The sequence below is a fragment of the Nipponia nippon genome, unplaced genomic scaffold, assembly GCF_047370975.1.
Source record: "Nipponia nippon isolate SJK-2023a ecotype South Korea unplaced genomic scaffold, ASM4737097v1 scaffold_31, whole genome shotgun sequence".
Lineage (NCBI taxonomy): Eukaryota > Metazoa > Chordata > Aves > Pelecaniformes > Threskiornithidae > Nipponia > Nipponia nippon.
Genome location: NW_028262349.1, coordinates 2667943 through 2675732, shown reverse-complemented (window position 1 = coordinate 2675732; position 7790 = coordinate 2667943). Strand labels below are relative to the sequence as shown.

At 48.5% G+C, this 7790-nt stretch overlaps 1 protein-coding gene across 1 annotated transcript; it reads left to right on the top strand.

The window, feature by feature from the left end:
- The first annotated feature begins 432 nt into the window (after positions 1-432).
- Positions 433-2926, top strand: KLF2 (KLF transcription factor 2). Its single transcript, XM_009471892.2, has 3 exons — positions 433-577; positions 717-1608; positions 2033-2926. The coding sequence occupies exons 1-3, from the start codon at positions 503-505 to the stop codon at positions 2206-2208; spliced, it is 1143 nt and encodes a 380-aa protein (XP_009470167.1). The 5' UTR covers positions 433-502; the 3' UTR covers positions 2209-2926.
- Positions 2927-7790: the final 4864 nt, after the last annotated feature.

Here is a 7790-nt window from a genome sequence, read left to right as displayed (position 1 = left end):
GTCCCTCACGGTGTCTCTCAGCACACGGTCCCCTCACGTCAGGGAGCGTCCCTCAGCGTCCCCGGGGCTGGGACCCCCTCCGTGGCCCCTCATCCCTCAGCGTCCCCAGGGGAGGCAGAGACCCCTCAGCTCCCGAGGGTCCCTTGGCGTCCCCGGGGCAGGGGCCCTTCAGTTCTCCCTCAGCGGGGGTCGCCGCTCCACGGCCGCCCCTCGGCCCGGCGGCGAGCCCCGCGCTGAGGGGAAGGCGGCGAGGGGGCCCGCCGGCCGCGCCGGGCCCGGCCCCGCTCCGCTCCGCCCCGCTCGGGCTGGGGCCGCCGCCACCGCGTCCTTTTATACCGGGGCTAAATTTAGGCTGCGCCCGAGCCGCTGCCTCCCGCCCGCCCCGTCCGGGACGCGTTTCCTCCGCTCCCTGCAATTGGCTTGAGGGCGCCCGCGCCCGCGTTATAAGGTGGGGAGGGCGGCTCGCCGCGCCGCGCCGTCCGCCGTCCCGCCCGGCCGCACCATGGCGCTGAGCGACACCATCCTGCCCTCCTTCGCCACCTTCGCCAGCCCCTGCCGCGAGAAAGCCCTCCACGAAGTGAGTCTCGCCCCCTTCCCGCCGCCGCGCTGAGGCCGGCGCGGCTCATCGCAGGGGTGGGCGGCGGTGCCGCGGCCCCGCTTCTCCCCGACCCCCCCAAACGCCACCTCTAACCTTCTCCCTTTTCTTTCTCCTCCAGAGGTGGAAGTGCGACCAGGAGGCCAAGACCCCTGCCGGCACCTGGGGCGGCCTCTCCCCTCGCAAAGAGGATGAGGATCTCAACAACGTGCTGGATTTTATCCTTTCCATGGGCAGCGACGGCTACGGCCAGGGCGCAGCTGGTGGGGATTATCCCCCTGCCCAAGGGGAGAGCGGTGGCTTTTACCAGACAAACCCGTCCCCGGGATGCTACAGTGCCCTGGAGCAGGGCAGCCCCCCACCCTACAACGCCGGCATCGTGCCGGAGATGATCCGCTCCGAGATGGACTCCAACTACTGCCCTCCCGGCAATGTCCATGGGCGGTTCTTCGTGACACCCAGCTTCGGGGGCCCGCAGTTCGTTGAGAACATTAAGCCCGAGCCCGACATGGACAATTATGGACCGGTCCTGGGTCTGGTGCCCCAGGCTTGCCCGAAGATCAAGCAGGAGGGCAACGCGACCTGCATGATGGCCTACGAGCAGCCGCGGGTGGCCAGCTCCCCCCAGATCCCGGGGGCAGAGACGCCCCCACTGAGCCCCGACGATCTCATGGTGAATGACTGCCACACGCAGATGATGTGCCCCTCGTCCGTGTCCTTCCAGCAAAGCTACCACCCGGCCTCCGGCTTCCACCACCCGCAGACCCATCTCCAGTACCAGAACACCTCCCAGTTTGGCCTTTTCGAGGACAGCCTGCCCTTACAACCCTCCGCTCCCAGAGGCATGCTCACCCCTCCTTCCTCCCCTCTGGAGCTGCTGGACTCCAAACCAAAAAGAGGACGCCGGTCTTGGCCACGGAAGAGGACGGCCACTCACACGTGCACCTATGCGGGCTGCGGGAAGACCTACACCAAGAGTTCGCACCTGAAGGCCCACCTCAGGACGCACACAGGTAAATATGGCTGGTTGCCTTCATCCGGAGATACGCTCCCCGCCGGTTGCGATAGCCGCCTGTGTAAAACAATTTGCAGCCTGAGCTTTAACCCTGTAATCTCTTAAACTCCAGGAATATTCACAGTTGAGCTATGACAGGTGGTCAGATCTGTAGTGTCTAACTGTTTTCCTATGACTATGTAGGTCAAAGCTTTTCTAAGGGCTTCCAACGCCCTTTCTCAAGAGATTTTCACTGCAGGTATGGGGTAGGAATTGCTAGAGCAGTCTCGTTTGGCTTAAAAGCACTTGGATCTTATTGTAGAAGGGCTTGGTAGCAAATAAAAGGATACACTGAGATAAACTCGGAAGGTTGCCTAGCATGTGATGCTGCCCGTCCGTGGGAGTGCCGCGCTGAGTCACGCTCTCTGTCATTTCTCCAACAGGTGAAAAGCCCTACCACTGCAACTGGGAAGGCTGCGGCTGGAAGTTTGCTCGCTCCGACGAACTCACCCGTCACTATCGCAAGCACACCGGCCACCGGCCCTTCCAGTGCCACCTCTGCGACAGGGCGTTCTCCAGGTCAGACCACCTGGCGTTGCACATGAAACGGCACATGTAGCCTTAGGGACTCTGACCTGCAAACAGTGGACTTTATTTAACTGCTCAGGTGCAGAAGCGTTAAAAACTTGTAGCTGGTACTACGTAGGGAGGCACTGACGCTCTAGTGATGGAAGCTGAGGAGGATTTGACACAAGGAGACTTAGCCAGGCATCTCCTGCAGAGAACTTGATGTGACTGTATCAGTGAACCTGCCCGTCCAGGTCAGGAGAACAGGGGGTATTTATGCAGCTTCTGTGAAGGGTAAACTCCGTAAGACTCCATACAGATTGTATAGAAGAAGCTGTAAATATGTTTTTTTTCTGATTCTAACTGCCCAGTCCTAAGCTTTATGAGACAATGTTCGTATGGAAACTGCCTGAAGTTGACCCTAGAAGAGATAAAATGAATGTTACTGTAGCTAACGATGTTATTTTAGATCTCAGTTGAAGGCATGGCTAAGAGAACACTCCTATTGTTAGACTGTTTGTTTCACAGGTGCAATAATATTCTTGTTTGCCATGATCTACACTAGAAGTACAGGGCTTGATGTCTTGTAAGAAAATAACCTATTTTACTTCAGTTGTTTATATATTGTAAATAATTTTATACAACTGGAAATATTGTATATGTAAATAGAAGACAAATGGGTATTATTTTGCCTATTTCTGTTTTTATAAAAACAATTTTTCAATGTTTGAAAACATTTCAACTTTTTAATAAAATAATGTTTTACTTTCTGTGATCTTTATTCTCCTTTGAGATCGCCGTGTTACTTTTTCCCCTGATGGCTGGACCAGCAACCACCTGGTTGTGTTTTAAATTATCAACGACCGTAAGAAGACGTGTAAAAAATCTGAGCTATGGCTTTCTCTAAAATAGATAACAGAGTACTTAATTCATTCTCAGTGGTAAACAAGATACAGTATGGTGTTTTATCAAAAAAATCAAATGGGAAAGTAGATCACATTCAAAATACACTTCCTAAAAATGGTTAAGTAAGCAACACTGTAATTTCAGTCTCATTTCTAGTTTATGCTAGACTATTTTAATAGCATCCTTAATGTTTTCCAGATGTAGTTATAGTTTTGCCAGCAGTGTGTGGGTTTTTACTATAAATTTAAACACTGCATTTTTGTAATTACGGAGGCTTATTTTAAGGCATTCTTGTACATAAATTATCCTTGCTCTCAAGAGCTCAGTGCAGAATTCCAATAGACCAGTAGTGGAATTTAAACATAACTTCACAACACAGGTTAAAATACCTTCATAACTCATTCCCAAAAACTTAAATTCACTTAATAATTTTTGAATCCCACCTAGATTTCAGGAGTTAAGAAAGATATTTACTGTTTTGAAGGAAAATAAGTTAGCCAGGAATCTAGATTCTGAAAACTGATTTGAAATCAAGTGGATACTGCAGTAGCTGTAGCAGTGAAGAGCTGCAACAAGTCAAAGGGAGCCCCCGAAAGCTCGTCCACAGCTGTAAATGAGCTCCTAAGCCAAGCAGTGTATCTGTCTGGGCAATTACGCTGAAACTCTAATGAGGATCCCCTGTTTTTACAGCTCCGGTTTAGTGGTGAGCCTTGATACTTGTAGAACAAAATCACTGTTAATTAAGTATGCAGATTCAGCTTAATATTGAAGCATTTTTCCTCAACATCTGGATACTTGGAACGTGATTTTAATCAAGACTGTGACATCTTTCTGACTTTACAAGTTAGAATACACAAGAATGAAATCAACAGGAATACATTTAAAGTAACTACAAATATAGCTATTCTTCTGTGAAAGCAAAGTCTGCAGTTGCTCATGTGGAACAGATGTATTTTGGGCTCCTAATCATTGACATGGAAGAATGAGTTCCACATTTCACTTTTATAGCTCTTTCAAAGTGAAATATAAGGGAGATTTAACATTTCTTCATTAAAAACAAAACTCATTTACTTGCTAGAAAAAAATTGCACAATCTAATTCCAGAAAGTGAGGATGACTTAAAGATGTTCTAAAATTAGCACATTCATTGCTGCAACAGTTCTAGGTATTTCCTTCTCTTTCCTCATAGCCGAAGATTTTCATATTTCAGCATGTCCTTTGGTGTCTATAACCTTAAGAACACAGTTTTTGAAATTAAGTCTTACCCTTACCTTTCCATAGTCACCTGGCTTTTCCTTGCTCTTTCTGAAGAACTGAAAATGTTTTTAGTCATTCCCAGGTTTCAGTGATACAGTGCAATCTTAAACCATTCCCTCTTTCGTAACGTAATTAAAAAAGACGCGGAGGTTTGGCACCTCGCCGCAGTGGGCACGGCCGCCCCTCGGCGCACAGCCCCCCACCTGGCTCGGGAAGGTCCCCAGGCAGAGCTCTCCAGCAGCGGGGGAGAGCTTGGAAGCCTCACGCCATGCTTATCTGGCTCTGCTCGTCCCCAGCCACCTCTGGTGACCTCTGGTAGAGGCAGGGTACTGGGCTAGGTGGCCCTTTGGCCACTTCTGTGTCCTCACGAATTACAAGGGTAAAAGCCAGCTATAGCCAGGGAACCTGCACAAAGGATGAACGCTGCACAGTGCCTGCATGCAGAGAGAAACGTTACTGCATTCACCAGCCCTTAAAAAAACCACTTGTGTGGCTCCTCTGCAGCACCCACCACAATGGCACGGGTGCTGCTCCTCCCTCCTCCGGTACCTCTGCATGGGAACGTCCAAGCTTCCCTTTGCTCCAGTGAGCAGTCTAGCTGTAAGGGTCATAATCTCTGCTACCTCTGCTCCTGTTCACTGGAAGGTCTTCAGATAAGACACTTGTTATCTGCACGATACCATGTTACCAAACAACGCTCAAATCTTGATGAACGGTGGCGACGTGCTCTGCTGTGTGCTGTTCACGAAGGAAAAACGAGCAGGTTGTGTCCTCTGAGCTTTTTAGATTTGTTGCAAGTCAACTGAAAATAGGGCAAAGCCCTCCTCGTACAGATAAATATTAAAAAAACCCATATAAAAATGTATAAATGCAGGCCTTTGAAAGGGGGAGCAGCACAAAACACTAATAAAAGCTCATGACCAACTTTAATTGTTTAAGGGAGGGCATATATGATAATTTCTGTGTGGTCTTTACAGGAAACTGCAGGTTCTTGAATCTCGAGATAATCTTGTAGCAGAAAGAAAGAGATGCTGATCTCATTCTTCTCACATTCTATTATGAGTAATTGTCAACTCTCTTTTTCTTTTTAATCGCCTTAAATTAGTACATCCAAAGATGTGTCGTTGTGATTCCACCTATCTACCAAGTCTCCCCTGGCCAGCAGGAAAAACCTAACGCTCTGCAACGTCTTCTAATAATAGACCACCGGGTCGGCATCTTTTAAGTAATTTTGTTCTAATTAACAGGACAGACCCAGAATCCCAGCTGCCCCCCGGAGCAGGCAGCGCAGACCTGCCCTCTCCAGCTGCAGCTATCCTGGATTTGATTTTGACACACTAGGGAAAGAAAAGGAAAAAAAAAAAAAAAAAAAGAAGTTGCAGTTAAACCTGATAGGAGGAAATGTAGAGTCCGTTGTAAACAAGATTTTTCACACGTATTCTTATAAGATACCGCAGTGATGGGCTCACTATACTTGCAAGATAGATTGCCAGATTAGATAGAGCACATTAAATACAGAAACTAGCAAATCCTGCACAATGTTCCTAGTGAAAGTTTTAGCAAAGGTTTCTGAACTCCAGCCACCATCCCGAGGAGTTACTGTTCAAAGGCAGTTAATTCCACTCTGGGTTTCAGAGCGTCGTCTTTCGCTACGCCAAAAACGGTTTTTCTCTCACCTGCTGACTTCAGAAGAGTCAGTTAAATCTGTACTACATGGGAACTCATCTTCAGAAAACACCGTAACGCAGAGGCTGTTGCTGCTGAAACAGCACCCCGCACAGAACCGCGTCCTGCCGCCCCGAGGGGCCGTTGCAGTCGCGTGGCCGCCTTCCAGCTCTCGAGGGAGCTGCAGCACCCTGCAAAGCAGCCCAGCACCACGCCAGCACCTGGCGAGCGGGCGGGCAGGGCGCTTGCAAATCCATTTTTTTCGACCCTAAAGTGGAAGGCTGGACTAGAAACCCTCTGGCTTTGCTAGAAGTTCTTTTCAGATTTGCAGATAACAATCACGGCTGGGAGAGTCTAAGCTTTAGTTTTGGCCACAGCTCACCTTGTGCAGGGATGGGGGATTTCAGCCTGTGCGAGCCCTTGGTTACTCGCAGCCGTTTACAAACTGCCTGAAAACATTGACTCTCTCCAAACTTTGGTCCTCCATCCACAAGAAGTGCCAAAAAAAGTTTGTCCATTCTTCAAATTATAGGATTGTGCGGTTCTGTGGTTTTCTGTGGTAGAAGCTCTGTGGTTTCTAAAGCTATTTTGTGCACCAATAACACAGAGTAGCTGTTAGGCTTTTCTTAAATTGAATTTTTGAAGCCAGAATCCCAAGCTCTAGCAATTTCTTTTGCTATATTTAAATAAAACAACTACAACAAAGTCATGTAGCCATCGCTATGGTAACTAGCAGTGTTGGGGAGAAACATAAAGAGGAAAATTCAATCCAAACCCCATGTAATTTAATAGGGGGAAAGCTATCCCCCTCGCTAACATCTGAAACGTACTTGGTGGCATCTACAAACCTTAAAATTCCTGGGTGTCCTCGAAGCAGCCGCTCAGCTGGGTCTGCCACAGGTCCCACCTGCCCAGGGCTCGTCCTGCGTGCCAAGAGCAGAGAGGTTAGGGCTCGCGAGAGCGGCTGCGACTGCAGCAGCCCCTCTCCGTCCCGGCTGGAGACCCAGCCGCAGGCACGCCTCGGTCAGAAACGTGCTCCCCGTCGATTTGGAGGAGAAGGAAGAGATTTACAAGCCAAACACCAGTAACCTAAAGCACGTAGCCATGCACGGTTCACGGGCCCTGGAGGTAACTGGCTCAACTTATTGATTCCCAGAGACTCCTTAAAACTCCCTACTATTTGATCCCAACCAATTCCCCATCACTTAGGCTGAGAGTGGCAATAGCCTCTGCCACGAAATGGTACTCAAAACCTGAAGTGCACAGAGGAGGCAGGGATTTATCCTAGACTTGTTAGGCAGAAAATGTGTTTGATTTAATCTTTTGAGGTCTGACTTTTCAGCCACAATTATTTGATCTTATAATATTTTATGTAGACACAAAAAATGAGTCATATGCACTGCTTTATGCAATGAAGATGTATTAACTTTACCAAAACCGCCTTTCCAAGCACAAGGAGAGCAGGAACAACACAGTTTTCATTCACTCTGTAACCACAGTTAGCATTAGTTACCTGCTTCTTCACCTGCTTCAATTAGGCTTCCTTTCAGCAAATCAGAAGTATTCTGCCCTTTGTAGTAAGCATAAATTCAGCAGCACAGAAATTGCAGATGAACTTACTTACAGGTTTATAATTAGATACGGTATCCCTTTAAATCACTTCTACTTTGGTTTCTTGCACTTCTTACAGCTCAGAGCATTCCCGGAGTTCTGAGCTATCATTATGTCATCAGGAAACATCTGGAATATCACACTGGACATCCCCTGCGACATTTAATATGTTAGGCGAGAAGCTACTGAGCCTGA

Coding starts and splice junctions, on each gene's coding strand:
- KLF2 (XM_009471892.2), top strand. CDS start 503: ATGGCGCTGAGCGACACCATCCTGCCCTCCTTCGCCACCTTCGCCAGC. Junction 578..716: donor GCGAGAAAGCCCTCCACGAA/GTGAGTCTCGCC, acceptor TTTCTCCTCCAG/AGGTGGAAGTGCGACCAGGA. Junction 1,609..2,032: donor CCACCTCAGGACGCACACAG/GTAAATATGGCT, acceptor TTTCTCCAACAG/GTGAAAAGCCCTACCACTGC.